This window comes from Cygnus olor, chromosome 10 (genome assembly GCF_009769625.2).
Source record: "Cygnus olor isolate bCygOlo1 chromosome 10, bCygOlo1.pri.v2, whole genome shotgun sequence".
In the NCBI taxonomy this organism is placed as follows: Eukaryota; Metazoa; Chordata; class Aves; order Anseriformes; family Anatidae; genus Cygnus; species Cygnus olor.
The window spans coordinates 18451705-18472164 of NC_049178.1; the positions used below are offsets into that span (position 1 = coordinate 18451705).

Consider the following 20460-nt stretch of genomic DNA (forward strand, 5'->3'; position numbering starts at 1 on the left):
GGAATATTTTAGTAAATGTATCAGTTTATTCCTATCAGCCAAAGAATCCTTAAATTTTCAAGTGAAAGAGAGAAATGTAATGAAAATATCATCTACTTTTACTTTTATCTTCATAGATAAGCCACTGCCTGTGGTTGTGGAAGTTTTGGAGGCTTGCAGTTACTGTGTGCGCATTGCTTTCAACTCTGCTCTAAGGAATTTATTTCCCAAATGAAGAAGAATCAATCGAATTTTTGTCCTCTTGTTCTGTGGTCAGTTTTTGCCTTTAAAATAAAAGAAAACAAAAGGTAGTTGGGTTTGTTTGTGTTTAGATAACTATATTATGAAATACACTTTCCTGAGACGTTCAGAGTCAGTTCAGAGTCTTTCTGTTCCGTACAGCAGCTGTATTCTGTTGGAGTCAGCTGAATATTTATCAGGAGAGATCAGAATTAGTCCCTTGATGATTACAGATAGTACTTTAATGCCTTTGTCAGCTGTCTGTTTCCATAGCTAAGTTTTAGTCTTTGTTGTTCCTGGCAATAATAGTGGTAATTTGCAAGCAGTGGAGAGGTGAGCACTCACCACCACAGCAGATGCACCTCTAATGCATTCCCGTTTCTGTGGTTCTGGAGTGAGCTTGTCCTGCTCACCAAGAAAGAAAGCAAGGACTTGATTTAGGCTGACAGCAGTGAGTGAATGGAAACGGAACAATACCTTTTGTGCTTGTGGGAAATACCAGTTTTTCCTCTTTTGAGCTCTTCAGTATTTTTTTTTTTTCCTTTAAAATGAAAGGTAAAATGAGGTCAAACCCTACTGAAGATAATGTGAGAGCATTTTAATTTTACATGAGTTAGGAGGTGAGGGTGCTGGCCGGACACTCCCCCAGGAAGAGCGTTTGCCAGCGTGTTTTCCTAACAGCAGTGTGCAGCAAAGCACGATGTTCCAGTAAATTCATAGGGCCCTATCACCTACAGTTTAAAACCTACCACTCATTCAGGAACACGGAAAAATAACCTAGCACTTTGGGAACTGCCTTGTTCCTTCTGCTCACGGTGTTTCTCTTTTGGTGCACGTGTCCTCAAGGCTGTGGGAGAGCACGCCATGAAGTTTGCTGCTGCTACAGGGAATTTGGACTGGGTACATGATTGCTGGGTGCACTTCATTTTCTCTGCCTTTTTGGCTTATCAGATAGTTTCCTAGACCGGAATAGGAAAGGAATTAACTTGTCTTGGATGAGAACTTAATTTTACTTCTGACAGCACGGGAAGATTATTGTGTTCTGCAGGGTATCTTCATCTTCTATGAGCTCTGGAGCAAAGCATTAAAGAGAAGAAAATTATTGAAGTTGGCAAGTTATTTCACTTCAGAAAACACCTGTTTCCTACTAGCAAATCTCTGTGGGAATGTAATCTAAATCAACAATAATTGGGGGAAGCTAATATGAGAGACGTGTCTCTTGTTAGAAGTTAAGAGAAGTCCTCTGAGATTGTCTGACGGTTCTTTCATTCTGTAGCTTGGGGACTTTATGCTGAAATCAGTTTAGCTGAACATGATGGGTTTGAGTGCATCCTAAACCCACCATATTTAGGATGCCAATAATAGAAGAAGGGTGGAGAGGGAAGTGCTCCTTGCTTTTGCCTGATACTAGGTTGTGATGTTTCTTCATGGCCTGTTCAGTTAACAGAATCAGTAGTGGATCTGCTTTGGTTTTCCTATTCATATTACGTACTTTCTGGTATATAGCATCTCTCCAAAACAGATGGCATCCTCTTAAAATTTAAACCAAGTGAATTTGTAATGAACTTCAACACTGTGAAATCTGAGGACAGCCATCCCACCGGGACTCTTAATGTTTTAAGTACATAGTTAAGTCTCTAGAAGCTTAACATCCCTCCAATATAATGTTGTTCTTAATTACACCTATAATCTGTGGAACAATTCCAGAAAGGTTTATGAAATAATTGCAGTACCTTCATTCCGGGGGTAGCCCTATTTCAGGCATACTGAGTTCTTCCTCCTGCTCTTCTAGTTAATTTTAGGTATTGTCCTGACTTACCTTCCGTGGGTCTTACAGAAATTTGTGACTTAAAATCCTGTAGGGCTTAGATAAAGTGTGTATTAAATCTGATGCTTTAAAACAGGTGCAGAAAAGGGAGATGAGTAACTTTCTGCAGTTTTCTTAGGCACTTCTGGGAGCTCGCACTCCAATCTCCATGTAATATCCAAGGCATGTAGCACTGCTAGGGATCCTCGTGTTGTAGCAAAGCAGTGCAGTACTAAATACACGAGGAAAAAACTGCTACCGCGTGTTGGACGTGGACAGGTTTTCCTGGAAGTAGCAGGGAGGGCTCTGTGTGCCTGAAAGAGGCAGGGGCAGTGCAGGTGCAGCTGCCCTCCTTGGCGTGGTCTGTTCCCTGTCAGTCCGTGTGTGTTTGTCAGCCTCCGCACTGCCAGACTCCTGCCTCTCCGTTTCGGTTTCCCCAGCAGCCTTTCAGATTTACTTGCTACTTGCTTTTCAGTATTTGTCAAATCTCGCCTGACCAACTCTGCGGAACGTTTGGGTCTTCCTGCTCTTTTTGTTGAAATTCCGAGTCTCCTGAAGTGCGTATGCCAGAGGGCAGCAGAATCGATGACAAAAACTTGTCCAGCGGTAGGAAGCACATAGCAGCTCATTCTCTCACCTCCAAAACCTATCTTAACGGTGCAGGGTATTGACAGGTGGTTCTCCTGTCTCGCAGTAAGCGGGGCAGTACGGGAGAAGGCTGCTGTCTCAGTTTGATCAGTACAAATACCTTAAGTACGCAGGAGATAAGGGAATCGGGGGAAGTCTTTTTGCATTTTGACTGCTTCCCTTTCCCCGTTCCCAGAGAGTGGGAGTGATAGGATTAGATTATTTCCGTGTAAAATGCAATTTTGTTTTTGCTGTGCATGCTTGGAAGGATGAGTTCTGCACAAATCATGTTAGCAGAGAAGCAATCTTATCTTGCAAGGAACTTTGTGCTAGTAATTCTTTTAAATCAAGGCCCAGCATCGGATTACTTGAGCTGCTTTCTGTCTAAGGTCACCTCTGTCCCTTGTGCTATTTATCAAATAGGTTTGGTGGATTTCTAAAGCTGCGTGATGTTGCTTGGCAAACTTGTATTGATCTGTAGTAATGGGTTACTTCCAGCAGATAATCAGGTAGTTTAAGGCCAGGTGTGAAATAGTTTGCTTTTATTGGAGAAATGCTATTTGGGGTTGTGTTCTCCCTTGTTTAAGCTCTGGTGCTGCGAAGTTGTGTCTCTCTGTAATTCTTCCTTCTCCATGCAATGAACATCTTTTGCTGCCTCATCAACTTGCAGTGAACAAGTATGTTATTGTCCTCCTAACTGTAGGGTTGGCTTATGCTCCTTCGTGGCTTTCTTCATAGGGCTTAAACTTCCTAACTTCACGTACTTCTGTCCGTATCCAGGGGCTGGCCGTGTTTGCAGGGGTGTGGGGAGTGGATTTTTTAAATATTTTTTTTGTATTTCTTGTGTCTCTTTTTGCCTGTCATTTCATTTCACCTCTGTGTGCTCATTTCATGTCTTCTGTATTTGATCTTTCTCTCCCCCACTGATTTTTAGCCTTTTCTCATGCTTCCTCTCGAGTCACACGTAAATATTCTCAAATCTTGCTTCTGTTTTTCATGTTATTGCCTGTTGGATCAGTTGCTGCCTACTTTCCTGTTTAATTTCTGTGAAACACAGCTGAGTAGCTTCAAACACAGAAGTCTTTTCCATCCACATCTCTCTGTTATCGTTCTAATGTAAACTGCAAGGTCAGGGGCTCCGTAATGGTAAAATATTATGGTGTTAAACATCTGGTAATACCTCGTAGTGTAATTACCAGCAAACCTAGGACAGAGTATCGGGTATTTAAGTGATTCACAAGGACAAACTAAACTGTTGCGCTGTGTTAATTCCTATGCTTTCATCTGTGACCTGCCTATTACACTTTTTTTTTTTTAACTTAAAATTTTTGAGTATATAATGTCAGCGTTTGCATCCCTCCTGGGAGGGTTTGAGCTGCGTGGCCCTGCTGTGATGCGGGTACCGTACAAGCTGTAGTGCTGGAAGCAGCCTGGGATTGCTTCCTCTCAGCCGCTCACTCCTGCTTCTGGTGACTTCTTTCCTGGCTGTGCGTTTTGTTTAATAAAATCACTTTTCCTTTTTTCCCCCTCTAATTTTCTGTGTGTCGGAGCAAAACCTTTCGGCTGACGTAAGGGAAGGCTGGTGCAGGAGCTGGTGGGAGGGAAGCAGGAGGGTTCTTCCTTTGAGCAGAAACGCCAGTTCACCCTGATTTAGAGTACCTGTGAAGTTCCAGGCTCATTAGCCTAGGGGAGCTGTCTTTGTACAGATATAATCACACAGGATGACCCAGATACTGTAGCGAAGGATGCTTTAGATGTACGTAAGATGTATATAACTTAAAAGTTGTTCGTTCTCTGCAACGCGAATACGCTGTACCAAAGCATCTTAGGATAAGGCCGTTTTTTGAAGTATTCCTCCTTAAGGCGTTTCTACAGATCCTTCAGTGCTCACGGGGATTTTTGTGTTTGTGAGTTGCTGTAAAAGCTCTCAGAAGAGTTGGTAGCACAAAATCACAGGTTAGTGGACAGGAAAAACATGGTTTAGAAGGCTGGGTGTGCGTTTAGCAAAGGCTGTTTCTGTACAACGCTGAGTGGGAAGAACAAGTTTTTATAAACAAGTCTGCTCAGAAGAATGCATGAATAGTATTTCTGCCATGGAATTTCTTCAGTTTGCTTTCTTGACAGAGCTTAAATTGTTTGCCAGTTATTTTCCAGTGTATAAAGCTTAACGAGGTTGTACATAAAGCTCTATGGAAGCTTTTCACTTCCATTTGGCCATTAACTCTAGAAGGCATTTAGCAAACTTTGCTCAGTTTTAGTGTCTCCCATTTTAACAAAGCAGCTATAATAGACATCTCGTGCACTAATGCCGGAGTTATTCTCAGGGAGCACGGGAAACGTGGAATATATATCCTTTTTTCCTTGAAAACAGATATTCCCTCCTTCTTTCTCTTGTCGTTACCGTTGCCTGGCTAAGTGCCTAGTCTTTCAGCATGTGCTGATAACTTAAAATACCCAGAGGTGTAGCTATAGATTGCTTTGCAAAGTGCTGGGATAAGCCATTTGTAATCTTCACCCTTGTGTTGTATGAGGTAACAGACTTCTACGCATCATTTGTGGACCAGTCGTTTTTCTCCATGTGCGAGCTGCAGGTGAGTTTCAGGAGGTTAGGAGCAGCTGACACCGACTTCTGCTTGTCAGTTTCATAGGCTGGGGAAGCAGGAAAGCTGACTCTTCTCCTCTGACACTCATTTTCGATCGCTTTCACGGAAATAAATAGGTAGTAGGAAAAAAAATGTTACCGCCTGTGCAGAGATGATATTTTTGTCAAAAGGAAGTTCATTATTTTAACAATTTCTTTCTTGCACAGCCAGGCATTCTCGAGTTTTATAGTTGGAGTAGAATTTTTCATAAACAATTACAAAAAACAAAACACCTGGGTTCAAGCTCCCTTGCCTTTAAAGTATTTTCTTCCTCCTGTAAGAGCGGTGTGTAGTGCTGACCCCTTCCTAGCGGCCTGGCGGACGCAATGTGAGGCTGGATGAGGTAAGAAAGGGGGGAAAGGGGCTGCTGCTGACTGAGTTCTGGACATTGCTTGTCCTAGGATGAGGATAGAAGAGCAGAGCCTAAAAGAAACAAATGAGCTGCACCGCATCCCTCAGGAACCGTCTTCCTACCTTCTAGGAATGCACTGTGCTGCCCCTGCAGGACTGGATTCTGTCTGTGCAGTTGAAGGCTCTGGAGCTCTGTTATTTGTGGTGTGGATGGTACTTCCTACTGAGTGGGCAGAGCTCCCCTGTAACTTGCTGGTGCTGGGATAAAAACGTTCATCGGAAACCAGTTGCATAGACTGAAAGCGCGTCGAGATGATTTTCGGTGGGGGCTTGTTTCGGTGGCCATGGGACCATCCTGGGGTTCCCTGAATGTCCAAGGCGCGACCCTGAGCTCAGGAGGCGATGCTCCAGAAGCAAGGGGGAGTTCGGGGCCTGTAGAGCAGTGGGTTACATTGCTCTTGCCTTGAGATCACAGCAGCAGCCGCGGTTTGTGCCACTGGATTTGACCAGTTAGCTCTCCTGCTGCTAGCAGCGCAGCCGCGGCAGCGTGCAATTCGGCAGCGTTGAAGAAACCCTGTTTGAGGAGGCTGAGTACGTGGCTGCTGCGAGTCTGCCCTGAGCTTCTGCCGCGGTGGTCGCCCTGCTTCTGCCAACAGCTCGTTTGGCTGATGGAAAGTTGGGGTTGCGACGCCTGGGGTAGCTGTAGGCACGCTGTGACTGCAGGGTGAGCTGATCCTTAACCCGTGCTGCTCCTGGCTGTAAGCTGGGCCTTGTCACCTCATCGGCAGGCATCTATCATTTATTTGTTTGGTCTGAAATACAGGACAAAAGATGCTTTTTTAGGTCAGTATTGCAACATTCAAATCACAGCGCATTGCAGCTGCGGGTTCTTAGCCTTTCTATGTAATAGTAGAAATACTAATTAAAATACTTGAATTTAGAAAAAATAACGTTTTTCTAGGCTTCTGTAAAGGGGTAAAAGGTTGCTTTGTTTTCATAGAGCTTCAGCACTAGAGGAGGAGGCTGTGGATACTGCCTGCAGGCAGTAGATTCACATTTAAAACATGTTTGCTGTTTTGTGTTGGGTTATTTCAGTAACACGATGCTGATGGGTTAATCGTCTACGAAAAGAGGTGTTACTATTCAGCAAGAAATAAATAAAAATAAAGCACAGCTTAAGTTGAGACTGAAAAAAATATCTAAACAGGCTCATCAGAAGCTTTAGCAGAATAGTGGAATCCCTTTTCATGAGGCAAGTAACAGTGGGGTGCTCCGTAGGACGTAATCCTTCCTTGGCATGAGGTTATTGACGGGTTTGTTCTGCCTGTGCTTTGTGATGTGCTTAGGTATTAAATGTGTGCTTTGTTGTGAAAGCTTTCATCTCACGGTGGTAGCACGGCGTAGTTGGAGAGCTTTTTCATTTCAGCTTTGCAGGTGTCGTGTCTCATACTGTACGTTAGAAATGTTACTGTATTTTGTATTTTTCTCTGTAATGCTAATTGGGGCAATAATCCCACGAGAACCAGTGGTTCTGTTTAATCTGTCCAGGACATTCCCTTTTGGGACCTTATTTCCTTCTATTTTGCTTTCTGGTTTTATAGTTAGCCACCAAGTCCTGCGTTCCCCTCTGCAGCAGTGCTTAATGATTTCCTGGAAGGCGAAGGAAGGTTTGCCTTTCCTCTCCAGATTTTCTTCCCCCGTTCTTGCCAATTTATTGCTCCTAATGAAAGACCAAGGCTTTGCCTTTCCACCTCTAGACAAATCAGAGCTAAATTTTCCCGTTTTCATCTCATGAGCAAGGGGGAAATTCAGGTGGAGGTGACAGGGCACTGTTGTGAAAGCAGGCTGGTGTGACTTCGCTGGATTCCCACCGACGTGACAGTGCCCGTGCGGCCGGAGCCTGTTGGTTTCAGATCCCACATGCTGTGGATAAATGCCATCCGGTAGCTGCGAGAGCTCCTGTGTTGCGTCAGCGCGGACGGACTACAATTGGTAGTGACTGAAGGAAATGAGTTGTTTGCAGGTTGCTCCCCGCGCTGCTGAGACGTGCGTCAGCGGGAGGAAGCCCAGAGTCACTTCGGGGGCTGCTGCGGGCTGGTCGGTGCAGAAGGGGCTCAGATATCCATTGTATGCTGCTTAGGAAACCCGTTTTCTTGAAAATTTCGTTGTATAGAATTCTATAAATGGCAAAACTGGAAGTTGTAAGGCAGAAGGTAATCGATATTTTTAGATTACTTACAGCTGTGGCTGTATTTCTCAGAATTTCAGAATTGTTTTGCTCAAATATTCATGAGGTGCTAACCGTGATACAAAATGTGTTTGCCTTTCTGAGAACAAGAGGTCAAGTGCTTTGAAGGTGTGTGGATACCCAACAGTTAATTACAAAAGGCCCAAACCAGAAGGGCATTATAACAGAAGACAGACAATGCTGTGTGGTTTCCAGACTTGAAACTTTTTTTTTCTTCTGTAACCTCAGTGAGAACTTCAGGCCGCGCGTAGGCTCTCTGGTAATGTGACGTGCACGCATCCTGTGCAATTTTAGGTTGGAATTGTAATGGTTTGTGAAGGAACTGGCTTATCCTGCTACCTTGTTAATGGCAATTAACTCGTATAATAATGTTTTACTGTAATTATTTAAATAGTTACCGTGCTTTAAATTCAGAAAGAAAAATAATACTTCCTTAGTTGCTGAATTTATCTTAGGATTGGCATACCAGCCAGAATTTTGTTTTAACAATCATAAAATCACACTGTTTTTCTGTGGTTTTGGGGCTGACTTGTATACCTCTTATTTCTTGTGTCCTATGCAGGGTTCAGTGGTCTCAATTTAAAGGTTATTTTATCTTCAAACTGGAGAAAGTAATGGATGATTTCAGAACCTCAGCTCCTGAGCCAAGAGGGCCCCCCAACCCAAACGTGGAGTATATTCCCTTCGAAGAGATGAAAGAACGAATCCTGAAAATTGTCACTGGATTTAATGGGTATGTAACATTTGTTGCCTAAAATCAGGATAAGAGAAATACTCAGTTTTTAACCTTAGTAATCTGCTTGGTGACCATTTATTCTACTTCCTTAAATCGATGAGCAGAAACAAATTTATACCTTGGAAATATATTGCAGCAGTTTCACAAGTTTCTCTTAATATACTTAATAATATATACATATATATAAGTATAATTTACTATATAATATTTGAATGAAAATACTGATGTCTTGTGACACGTCAGTCATTTCAGTTTTTTCAGTGCATAGGTAGGTTTGTATTAATACCCTTCAATGAAGCACGGTAGCGTTACCAGCACGTAACAGGTAAAATAGCCATTAAAGTCAGATTTCTTTCAATGTATTTTGAAATACGTAGCTGAAAGAACTCTTTAGGTGTTCAGTTCTTAATAACTCTGTGGCAGTTCAGTAGGCTTTGAACAGCTAATGCTGTGGTAGACACGGTGTGACCAGGAGGCGAAGTGAACCTGGTTTTGAAGTGTTAAATTCCGCCAGATTCAGATATATAGTTCAGGTGATGCTAGTCGAGAGATGTGTGATATTCAATCTGTTGCTGACTGTGTCTTAAGTGTGTACCCTTTGTTGGTTTTGTAATTCTGGAAGTTTTGTTTCATTTTAAATAAAGCTCCTGATTTATTTTTTTGTCAAGGGTGTCTTTTATTTGCTGTATTGTTTTAATGGCCTGTATAGTTATTTTTCTTGTTTCTAAACTGCATTACGTACTTGCATAAGCTGAGTTGTTCTGTTTGAGTCTCGATATTTGCTTATGAGAGACTTATTCAGCCTTTTTCTCAGCTTGTCAGTAAATGGGCATACTGTAAGGCTTAGCTCCCTGTCACTTCCTGATTTCAGTTTTGGAGGTACTGCTGACGTGTCCATAGCATGTTATTTTGATGTTAGCTTAATAATTTTTACTGTCATTGTTCCATGCAATGTTACATACTTACAATATAAGTGTCTTTTATAAGTCAGGCCTGGTTCCCTTTAAAAAAATAAAAAAGCTTCAGATTGCTCTTATACAAGACAATCCTAAGAATGTGAAATTCAGTGTGTTCTCTGCTGCCCAATATTTATACCAGGCTGCTTCACTGGAGGAATTTAAAAATAAACCTGTCCTTTATGCCAGTCTGTCTCTCTCCTACCTCCGCCAGCTTTTTGTTAATGCTTCGCTGCCCCAAAAATCTGTAATGTTCTCACGTTGAGACAGCTAATGAATGGGCTGCTGTTATCTGCTGTTTTTCCGAAGAGCACTAAACAAACCTGTGGGTGACCCAGGCGTGCAGCTTGCTCTGTGGCTGTGCTGTTCTCAGCTGGTGCTGAACGCTTGAAAAGTGTGCCGCTTCCTTGTTCTTTCAGCTGAACCACCTGGTCTTTGAGGGAGCAAGCTGTGTACATCAGCTACCTTTAAGAAAGTCATAAATTAGGATGTTCCAGAGTCTGGGGTTGTAGAATAGTCCATTAGTAAATACCACAGTTCCTACAGGGAGGATATGAATGTGAAAGTTGAATCACGTGAAGATGTGTCCTGTGGGTCTTCCTAGGTGAAGTGACTTTTAAAGAAAGCTCAGACTGGCTGTTCTAGCCTTACTGTGTCTTACCGTACTTCGCGTAATGTGCTTCTAGAGCCAGGTTCTTGCGCTAGGCTTTAGAATTGCTTTGGAGGGTCTTGAAAGACGTGCTCTTCTCTTTATCTTTTGCTCCTGAAGCAGAAAGTTCCAAGGTATGTTACCCGAGATCTCAGGAGACAGAGGAGTCTTCACAGCACCAAAAAAAAAAATAACAATAAAAATACATACTTACAATTATACTCCAAATGCTCAGTTAAATGCTTTTTAGTTCATTCTGCTTTCTGTTTCCTCAGTATCACATTTAAAATTTATGGTATGTCCAATAATCGCTCTTCATTTTGAACAGGACTTAACCTTTTAGTTATAACAGCTGGGTTTAGAAGGATCTTAAACTTAAGGCGATCCATGCCTTTCCTTTTTATTTCCCCTGTTACTTTTTGACTGCTGTCTACATGAAGAATTTTTGGGTTGAAATTCATTCTGAACTATAGCACTAGGAAGTGCAATTACGAATGTCTTCATGGGGAATTTTAGACGGTTACCTTAGGAAGGCAGATAAGGACTGACTGCCACGCAGTTCATGTGCTGCACTAGCCGTCTTCCTAAGCATTTGGAAAGATCAGTTCTCATTGCCCACAAGCTTTCACGTTGGTGTTTACATACGGATTTGCACCGATTTCGGTTACTTTTATTTTAACATCATATTGTTAAACTTTTTAAAATTTGTAGTTACATGAAAGAGTTTATAATTAACTAGAGGTGAAGTTAACTTTGGTTGGGGTTTGCAAACTAAAGCACATACAAATGTTGAACAAATGATATGCAGAGGAGGTGATACCGTGACACTTGGTGCCATCTACTGCTCAGTAAACAAAGTTCAGTTTACTATGGAAAATTTTGGAGGAAAACTGGTTTTAACTTCTGTTTAAACATTTTCTAACTGAGAGTAAAATAGGAGTGCGACTTCAGGCTACGCATTTTCTTGAGTATTTCTCAAGTAACCAGAACTCTGTTGGCGCACAAAACTACTTCGTGTCCTTGTCTTTGTTCTCCAAGTGCCCAGTTAGATGCAGCTAAATAGGAATTAGCCTGGAAATGATTCTTCAGAATTTTCATCAACCAAACGTATGAAACAATAATTTAAAATTACGTGTATTGTTGTTTTTCTGAAATAATTTGATTTTGCACAGACATTTTAGTCTGTTACAACTTTACAAAGACATTGTAATTAGGGGACTTTTAAACCCCAAAGTGAAATAGCCATTGATGAGAAACAGTAGTAACAACTAGTGCTGTGCCTACGGGGAGAGGTTAACAGATCAGGTAAATTCTTCTGTGTGAGCGAGTCACAGAGGTGGGAACTTGGTTAAAAGAAGCTGAGCATTCAGCTGCTCGGAAGCTGAGCATTGTGAAGAACTGGGGTGTCTGGAAGGATTGCTAGCTGACCAAACGCTGCTAAAGAGCAGCAATATTTGATGAACAGTAAGGCAGCTTTAGTGAAATTCAGAATGAGAGAAGCATTGTCAAGCCCAAGAGCTTTCATGTAATAAACTGAATGAAAAAGAACATTTGTTCCTAGCTTGTTCTCATCAAACTTTGGGGTTGGGAAAGAGAGAATTCTGGGTCAAATAGGGAGGTGAGGTGTATTTTGCCTGTGTGCCAAAATATTAAATTTCTGCCATTTGTTTTACTTGCTTTTAAGCAATCGTGTCAAAACAAATGCTTTAGAAATCGCCCTCTTTTAGCATTACTTTTTGCAAATATTGAACGTATTTAATGCTTTGTCAGCTGTATTCTAACTCGCCGCAGCTGACTGATGGAAATTAACCTGACCGTCTTCCTATTCCTAGAAGTCAAGTACAGATAAGCTGGTATGGTGTAATTCGGGCTGAGAGCAAGGCATTAACTCATTGGCGGGGTAAACGTGATAGGCAGTCTGTGGTTTTTTCCGGTGGCAGCGTTTGAGCTAGGGCTGAGGGTGGTTGTACGGTAGCATATATCCTTTCCGTTTTCAAGTTGAGGGTTGTAACTTCCTCAGTGACATACCACACAATGCTGGAAAACACGATTAGATTGTTGATACTTGGTCACTCTATTTCTGCTCGCTGCTTGCGTTGAAGTGAATTGTCACGTAGTGTGAGTAAGCACAGTGTGCTGACGTCTTCGCTGACCCAGTGGTACATCTGCGCATCTTTAAAACGTGGCTTTTTAGCTTTTAGGTACTGTGTTAGCTAATGAAATAGGCTAAAGATACTGTGTACCAAGGTCCTTAGAAAATAATAAAAGTTAAATTAAAAAAAAAAATAATCCAGTGTAGTGCTGTATATGTATGCAAATGTGTATTGATAATGCTCTGGATTTGGTGTGTCAGTCATATTCTCAATCAAGAACTGGTTCTTAAGTATCATTGTATCAAATATTCTTTCAGGTGTATTTTTGAAATGTTAATGGCTTCAATTCCAAATAGTCAACTGTAAAAATATGTAAATGTTCATTATTTTATTGAATCAACCTGAAGTATTTCATTATTTTGTCAAAAGTCATAGAAATGTGTTAAATTGTGACATTGTACGTGAATTTTCAGTGAAAGTGTATGACAACTCAGGGTAACTGATCGACGTATGTAAAATATCGCTTGCTCGAAAGGCCAGTTTCTCATTTAAGTAGGATGAAACCGAGTGCAAAATTGTCAGAAAACAGCGTGAATGTGATGCTCTGGATCTGTGTAACTTTTAAGTTTAATAATGATTTTACCGAGGTGTTCCATGATAGATAAGTACTGTCCAGGTGTGGCAAAATACAGTGTGTGTAACAGCTAAAGTTAGTAATTCCACCATTTAATGCTTTTTCTGTAAATGTATTTTGTAAAACATGAAATAAACTACGAGTTGAGATTTTTTTTTAGATCTAGCGTGTATGACTCAAATTTGTTTTGAATCACTTCCCATTTCTGTTCTATTCGAGTTATCTAATAAATGCAGTCTTAAACTATTTTACTGTTGATGATCTGGTTTCTCAATTTAAATACCACTTTCCCTTTCATCATTTTAGTGGATTGAGTTGCGGGATGATGCGTTTAGGATGCTACTTAAGAGTTGTCATGGTGAGCACAAAAGAGGGTGCCTTATCTCAGTATGTGAAAGAAGGGAAATAAATAAGGCTTTGAGTTACTACCCTATATTGCTAATAACAACAGATTTCTGTACTATTTTCTTTCTGTCCTCTCAGTAAGGGGAGGAAAGCAATAAATTTTTGCTTCCTAGCAGTCATACTCATAAAAACCAAATTAAATTGTTATAAATCTATTTCATTGCAGCATCCCCTTCACTATTCAGCGACTCTGTGAGTTGCTGACAGATCCTAGGAGGAATTACACAGGAACAGACAAATTTCTAAGAGGTGTGGAAAAGGTATGTATTTTGCTGAGAACATGCAGCTCAACAGTCACTATTTAAATAACTATTTAAATAACTTTTGAATTGCTACCAAAAGTCTGTTGGTTTCATTATGGTTCACAGTCATGTAATAGCTAATAGCTACTCTCAACTCTGAGTTTCTTCCTTTATTTTTAATGTTGTAAGAGCAGTTTGAAAGAACTTACTTAAAACTTGAAAATAAATTTCAGGAATGTAACTGTTGTTTCCTAATTACTGTGCAGTACTCAAACTAGTTTCTGGAGGGTATAATATCATTCGTAATACTGAGTCCTAACTAAAACTGATCAAATAATCACCTGAAATAATTTGAATTTTTTGGTTTGATGCTTCCTTCTACTTTTGGGTTCAGATTAGATGAGGAAGAGAGGAAACCTCCCTTCCCCCCAGTGTCTTTTGTGTCAGTATTTAAATCCTCTTGTATAGTGGGATGAATCTTCATAAAAGCATACAGATGTCAGTAAATGGTATTTACATTAGAATGCAGTTCCACATAGGATTTTCTTGATAGCAAAATTAGCTTGAGGTTCCTACTTAGGCTACTCAGCCCCTCTCCCCCCCCCCCTCCAAAAGAAGTGTAACTTTTAAATGCAGCTGATTTCACTGTTACAGCACATACAGTCAGATATATTCTTGCAAGTTTGGAAAAGGAAGTCAGCAATAAAGGATGAAACAGGGATTTCACAAAGCAAAAATCAGCTAGAGTGAGATCTGTGAAACAATACTTCAAGTTTTATGGAGATCCTTCATTGAAGTTAGTCTGGGTTAATTTAAACGGTCCTGCAGAAATGTTGTATTTACAATTTGACTAAGCATTGATTAAAAAAAAAAAAAAAAGAGAAACTTGGCTCTTTTTAAAGTGAGGTTTCTAGATATTAAAATGGATTTAGTTTGCAGTGCCATTCAAGAGGGAGAGGGGGCTAAGCAAAACACGTTGAGTTAGTCATTATTTCTCCCCTTTTTTTTTATGCAGGGGCCAAAATAATGTAGCAGATGAAATATGGCTGTGCCAAAAATAGCTAATAATGCTTGCATGCTTTTCAATATAGGACTCATACGTACAAATAGAACGTTTCTTCACAAGTTCAGGAGTTTTTCAGCATTTGAGAACATTTTGTTCTGATTTCCAAGGATACTTCAATTAGAAATTACAAACACTTGGGCCTGGGGTTTAGTGTGGTTGTCTTGTTTTGACCCACTTAGAAAATACTGGCTTTTAATGTAATTGTGGTCTGATCTTGTTGAAGGGGAGCCAGGATGGTTTTTGTGTTTTTAATGTGTTGATACCTCTAAAGAAAATTTATCTGAAAGCTACTTCAGCAGATATGACCAATATCCTGTAACCCTTTAAGTTTTGGACTGTTGTCAGGTGCAGAAGTTTCTGTTTCTGAACTCTTAATACATGTATTTTTGTGTATTACAGAATGTCATGGTTGTCAGCTGTGTATATCCATCTTCAGAGTAAGTAAAATCTTCAGTTTCTTGAAACTTCAGGATTGCATTAGTAGACAGGAGGACGTGTGTCTGCATGTGTAATGTATTTTGCTTCCTGACAGTAGTTGAATCCCGAAGTACGACGTGCAGAGTTCAGTTTTCAGTATCAGTAGTTAAGCCAACAGTAGTGATAGTGATCTGCAAGTAAGTGTTACGTGTAGTAGTTTGGAAACATTCCTTTATTCCTAACATTCTGATTCTTACTCTATTTATTAGGAAAAACAATTCCAATAGTTTAAACCGGATGAATGGTGTAATGTTCCCAGGAAATTCACCAGGCTACTCTGACAGGTAAGTTTAGCTTCAGGAGCTGAATTTTTCAGGATAAAAGCAAGGTTGTTACGGAAATAGCTGGCTCAGATCCCTTATCTTTGCTTATTCTGATCCTGAATAGGTAGCCTCAAAAATGGGATATGATATGGAATACGGGTGAGGGAGAGAAGAGCAGTCATCGGGATACGTGTCATGTTCTTTTTTAATATTTTTTGTAACCTCGTTTAGAATTTTCTTTAAAGTTTTGGTGATACTGGTTCCATTGGAGGCAAGGAATTTTATTTGTTGCAAAATAGGAAGTTACACTCCCCCACCCAGTTCTTTTAAGAACTAGATTATAGCTGCTCTCTGTTAGGAACAAATTCCTTTATTAAAAGGATGGGGTTTATTATTACTATTGTTATTGTTGTTCTTAATTTTATTATTATTATTTTTTAAAGATCTAATGTAAATGGCCCTGGAACTCCCAGGCCAGTAAATCGACCGAAGGTTTCTTTGTCATCTCCTATGACAACAAACGGTTTGCCAGACAGCACGGAACATAAAGAATCGAGCTTGCAGCAAACGGAAGATAAGAAACACAGGTTTGTGAGGACTAATGCATTTCAATTTTTTTTTATTCTCATGTTTTTTCACCTGCATTTGAAAAACATTTTAAAAGGGAAGGGCCTTCCAAGTTTAAGCATTTTAAAAGGGAATGGCTTAACTATGCATAGTTAAGCCTTAACAGAAGAATGTCTGCAGGAGGATTCCCTTGTGTGCTTACTGCTGTTTGGGCTGTCTAGGTAAATAGTAGCTCAAGTTTTCAAAGTTGTAGTAACACATCTTGTAAGTGTATGGCACGTATAGTAAAAATGTAGAGTGAATAATAGAGTTCAGAAATCCGCAGTTACCATATTTGTGCCAGGATGATGAAGTATAACCAGACACGACATTTCATAAATGTTTGCCATTAATGCTGACAGTAGGAACGGTGTGTAATTTAGACTCGCCAGAGCAGTGTGATTGTTGTTTTCATCAACAATCAGGTGAAGCTGGAGTGATGATTTTGAGGTTTTGTCATGTAATGAAAGAAGCAAGTTTTACTGTTTTCTTGTAAAGTGTTTAGTTTGAAATAGCTACTTTTAAAAAGAAGTGTAACAAGCTACAGAATGTTTTTCTAAAACAAACAAACAAAGAAAACCAAACACCCTACAGCTGCTTTTGTTGTTTGTAGTGAATCACCAGCATCTGAATCAGAAGGTGCTCAGAGCAGCCCTGTAAAAAATAAGCACTCTGAAGATGATCCTGCAGAAGCAGAAGAGCATGAGGTAAAAAGACTTAAATTTGACAAGGAAGGGGAAGCCAGAGATGCACCTAATCAAACTGCTTCCAGTGAAGTTTCTTTAGGCATGGGGGAAGAGACAGAAACATCCTCTACATCTCAGGATAAAGAAAAAGATGCTACTTGTGCCAGACAGCACTGTACAGAGGAAGAGGAGGAAGGTATTTCAGATTTTTCGTTATATTTGTTTGGTGCATTTTCCAAGAAGGTTGGATTTTCTTTGCAGGAAACCTGTAATACTGTTGGGATTGTTGAATGTCTCCTGTTCTGGATTCTGCTTTGTTTTTTTACATATTCTCCCAGGATTTCTTTTAATAGTTATTTTTGTGGATCCTGTATTTTTAACATGTTCCTTTAGATGATGACTGATGTATACTTGAAACAGTAATGATTTCCACATTTCCAGAAGACTAATTCTGAGGACAAATGAAGAAATGTGTGGAAGCAAGAAGTTATTTGTTGTTTTTTAGACTGTCTTTATCCACTGAAGTTTTATTAAGTGAAGCTACCTATTTAATCCAAAATATGACTTTATTTTATGGTTTATTAGTACAGTGTGGCTATCCTGATGAGGTTGGCTGATATTTTAAATCTTTTAATAAAAGCTGGGATTGTCACTTTTTCTTGTCCTTGTCTGTGTTGTAGAAACTTTGCTCAGCGTAGCCAGGAATAGAAAGTAGCAGGATTAAAATTTTCAGGATTAAAAACAGCCTTAGTAATACTGTCCTTTCACTGTTTCTAGAGTCCTTCATGTCTCCCAGAAACACTGGTCCAGACAGAAAAGATCGAGAAAAAGACACTGAATCCTCAACTGTGAATGAAGAGACCTCTGAGGAGAGCAATCAAATGGAGGAGTCTGATCAGTCTCAGTCAGAGAAGGATTCACATTCAGACAACAGTGAAATTAGTGGATCTGGCAGTAGTGGAGCTGACTGCAGCGAAACTGAAGAGTTAGGGTCGTATGCTAGTGAAACTCCAGAAAATTCATCAGAGACCCCTATGGAAAACAGTGAGGAAGCCACAGAAGTTGCAGATGAACCTATGGAGCAAGACTAATTTAAATACACTTAGATGCAGTATTTTCCATAAGGCTCCGGTTTTACACTGTATAAATAATTTTATGTAATAAAGTGGACCTTTAGTTTTACAAAAAGAAGCAGGTTGTAAAATAAACTTCTCCATGGATCGAACCTTGAAAGAGTTGTACATGATAAGAACTGTGAATACCAGCTCCTTCAGGTCCTGCTTACCGCTGAACTTTCGTTTGGTCAAATCAGTGGTTTGTGTATAGTTTTTTTTATTTAGAATAAAAGTTTTTAAACTGGAAGGTAATTATAATTTTGACAACTTTTTTGGAAATTACCACACCTAGTTGTACGTAAGCAAGAAAGCTTTTTGTCTTGTCTTTTTCTGACAGCTATAGCAGTTACTTCATATTTTGGTTACAGTTTCAACATTTAACATGTGAATTATGGGGTTTCATGCTGGTTTCCAGATTTTTATTTGAATACACACTATGAAACCTTATGTTGTGTGTTTAAAATGTGTTACATTTCTCACACACATATGCACGCATGCACACGTATGTGTACCCTCACTGTTCTAAGGGGGAAATGTTATATTTTTCTGTTTCTATAAAAGTTAAATACAGCAAATACTTTTTCTATAGGAAAAGACTAAGTTCACCTCTCAAGGCACTTTGTTTTGCCTCTGGGGAAGAAAAAAGGCAAATGAAATCTGGCCCATATGAAACCCTGGAAATATGAACGTTGTTGAAAACACCAGAGTAAACACATTCCAAGAGAACTGTTCAGATTACAACACTTTTGTATACTTCTGAGGTGCCTGAGTGAAAGGATTTCATTTATTTATGAGAAAATGTGCTTTATGTTGAGAACGTTGTAATCAAAACATTAGCTTAAACTTTTTGTAGAAGAAATGTTTGAAAGTATGGTAAGAAAGTATCTCGGAAGAAATTAACAGGTACTTGCCTTCTTGAGTGCTTCTCAAAGCATTGTGAATATTATAGAGAAGTCTCAGAATTATTCTAAGGTATGCAGATGGCATTGGTATGATCACATCACTGTATTGGAAGAATTAATATATGACAGTAGTTATGTACCTGAGCTAAAAAACTAAAAGGTGTAGAGGTGCATAGAAATCGCCATGATTTGTATAACATTTTGGAAGTGAACTAAATATTTTTGAACATGCTACTTTGACAGCCAGTGTTACATTTTTTTCAAACCAGCTCAAAGCACAACTACTGCTTTACTCTCGATATTTTCCAGTTCCCATATTTAAAGACATGCAAGCTGCAACCTCCCAGTCACAATTACTGGCTGCCAAATTTATACCTGTTTCTTCAACTGTACCTTTTTGATATTTAGGATTTTTAAATTTCTGTAAAGTAGATTTTTGTAGATTGTAATGAGTGCTCACTGCCATTGTGAAACGGTATATAATTGTATAATTTCTGTGTGTAAACTGAATGCTTGGGCTTTCAATACAGTATTCATATAAAGCAATAAATATTAATGTTATGAAATACCTGAGTACATTTTTATCAGAATTGTCCCTTTTTGGTTTTAAACTCATACACCTGAAGTACAAAAATGACCTCTAAAATGCATGCTGATAGTTTCTTGTACTACATGGTATGCTTTGTATCATTTAGGAGAAATCTAGGTTTCAATTGTTACCAGCATAATTTGGCTCAGTTGGAATATATAAAGTCATTTCTTGCTGACTTTACCTATCAAGTTCTAAGCAAACAGAGGATTCAGGGAGATGCTTGCCAAAAAAAAAATAATAAAAAAATCCTATTGAGATTCCCTTACAGAAGGAAAATTGTACTTTGAGTCATTTTCACTGTGCTGAAGGGTTGGATGTGTATTATAAAATGAAAGGACTGAACCAAAATGTTGGAATTAGGGAAGTTTAAGAATGTAGTGACATTTTACATTTCTCATTCATTTTTTTGGCGGGGAGTATTTTGCCAATGAGAACAAAATTTTAAATTTTCTAAGTTTAGAGATTTCTGAGTTTTTCTTTAGAATGTTTATTTGTGGAGATACTGTCAATAAACTTGTTCTTAAAGCACCTGTGACCCACTGATAAATTTGTTTCAGCAGCACTAATGCCACAGTAATAAAGACTTGAAGAACTTTGAGGTATGGATCCATTTGTATATCTGCCAATATGACTTTTTTTTTTTTTCAATAGCTAATAAAAACTGAAATAGTGATTTAATGTCACAGTAAGCATCTTAATACTAAATACGTACCTACATTTAAAGGCTGCATATACTATTTTTTTCCCCAATTTGTCAGAAGCACTGTGTGCCACCAAATATACAGGCAGCTGCTTCTCAGGGTGAGTGGAGCCATGCTGTTGAATCTGTTTTCTAAATCTGGGTGCTTTGAGTTTTGTAACTACGTGTGCCACAGAGCATGTTTCTGTATACAGAGATTTAGACAGATTTGGTCATTCTGTTTCCATTCATGAAGGAAGTGTGTGGTTAAACCCGAGAAACAATGGAGCAGGTGTTTTATATTGTTCACAGGTGTATTTCCTATTTTAAAACAACCGAAACTATTATATGGAGTTAGAATATAAATGTGATGGAGTTTACTTTTCAGACTGCAAGGTAAAGGTCAGCCCTAACCTCTGCTCTTGACAGTAGAAAACAAAACCACAGCAACTTAGAGAAGTTCAT

The 20460-nt window shown here is 39.4% G+C and overlaps 1 protein-coding gene across 1 annotated transcript in view; it reads left to right on the top strand.

Moving 5' to 3' along the window:
• The window catches only part of PPP4R2 (protein phosphatase 4 regulatory subunit 2), a 28782-nt gene extending 9497 nt beyond the window's left edge, over nt 1-19285 (top strand). The window contains exons 3-9 of the mRNA XM_040569286.1: nt 8457-8627; nt 13534-13627; nt 15075-15112; nt 15362-15436; nt 15859-16002; nt 16635-16903; nt 17485-19285. Of these exons, the coding sequence (XP_040425220.1) occupies nt 8457-8627; nt 13534-13627; nt 15075-15112; nt 15362-15436; nt 15859-16002; nt 16635-16903; nt 17485-17798 (1105 nt within the window). The 3' untranslated portion in view covers nt 17799-19285. The remainder of the gene's footprint in view (nt 1-8456; nt 8628-13533; nt 13628-15074; nt 15113-15361; nt 15437-15858; nt 16003-16634; nt 16904-17484) is intronic.
• The last annotated feature ends 1175 nt before the right edge of the window (nt 19286-20460 follow it).